The 1,165-nt window shown below is 72.6% G+C and overlaps 1 protein-coding gene across 1 annotated transcript in view; it reads left to right on the forward strand.

The window, feature by feature from the left end:
* The window catches only part of MNEG_12312 (hypothetical protein), a gene marked incomplete at both ends in the record, with an annotated part of 1,914 nt that extends 855 nt beyond the window's left edge, over positions 1-1,059 (forward strand). Inside the window, 2 exons of the mRNA XM_014039217.1 lie at positions 469-705; positions 1,032-1,059. Of these exons, the coding sequence (XP_013894671.1) occupies positions 469-705; positions 1,032-1,059 (265 nt within the window). The remainder of the gene's footprint in view (positions 1-468; positions 706-1,031) is intronic.
* Between the last annotated feature and the right edge of the window lie 106 nt (positions 1,060-1,165).

The raw sequence follows: 1,165 nt of genomic DNA on the forward strand, positions 1-1,165 counted from the left end.
CCGCCGCTGCCTGCCGCTTATGCACCCCCCTCGCCCCCCCAGTGCCCCATGGCGCCTCTTTGCAGTCACCCCCTCGCTGCTCTGGTTCCATTCGGCCCTGGGCCTCTCAGTGGATGAAGCCCAGCGCGCCCTCGCCCTCCTGGGCCTCGCGCTCGCGCTCGCGGCCGCCCTCGCCGCCGGCCGCGCCCCGCCGCGGCTCGGCGGCGGCGCGCTGGCCGCGGCGATGGGCGCGATGTGGCTGCTGCTGCTGAGCGCGTGCAGCGTGGGGCAAGGTTTCCTGAGCGGCGCGTGGTGAGCACGGATGGCAGGGGCCCTCATTGCCGGCCGCTGATCGCCAGCGCTACCGGTCCATCTGTGTCTCTGTGAACGGCCATTTTGTGCTGCCCCGGCTTCCGAGCCTGGCGCATGAATCACAGCGGCTGCGGCTTTCCTTTGAATCCAACTGTTGTGGTGCGCCCAATCCGCCAGGGAGTCGCTGCTGCTTGAGGCTGGATGGGCCGGCATCCTGCTCGCCGCGCAGCCGGGCGGCGCCAGCGGCGGCGCCGGCGCGCCGCCGGCGCTGCTGCTGCTGCGTTGGCAGCTGTTCAAGGCGTGCGTCCTAGACGGCACCGCAAAGCTGCGCGTGGCCTGCGCTGCGGCGGGCGACCTGGGGGAGTGCTTCTTGCGGGTGGCCGCCACTGCGGCGGTCCAGGGGGCCCCGAACTGGTGGGTGGCAGCGCCCCATGGGGGTGGGGCGATGCAGGGGAAATTAGAGCAGTGGCGCAAAAGCCATGTCGGGGACGTTTCAAGCCGTGCATGCCAGGGTGGCACGTGGGCCCTGTGGGTTCTGCTTGATCGCCCTGGCTTTAATCTCTTTGCACCTGGTCATCTTGTCTGATGCAGTCGCAAACCGAACGCGCAGGGCCTTTTCAAACGCGGGCGCCGAGCTGCGGGCCGGCGCCCTCGCGCTGCTGCTCGCCGCGCAGCTGCCCGGCGCCTTCCTCGCCCTCTCCCCGTTCCGCGGCGCGCGCCTCGCCGCCGCCGCGCTGCAGCTCTCCGCGGCGCTGCTCGGCGCGCTGACAGGCGCGGGCGGCGCCACGCCGGCGCTGCTGTTCGCGGGCCTCTGCCTCGCCCTCCTGGACGACGCCGCGCTTAGCGCCCTGTGCACGCGCGCGCTGGCCGGCGG

Source organism: Monoraphidium neglectum, assembly GCF_000611645.1.
Source record: "Monoraphidium neglectum strain SAG 48.87 unplaced genomic scaffold scaffold03180, whole genome shotgun sequence".
In the NCBI taxonomy this organism is placed as follows: Eukaryota; Viridiplantae; Chlorophyta; class Chlorophyceae; order Sphaeropleales; family Selenastraceae; genus Monoraphidium; species Monoraphidium neglectum.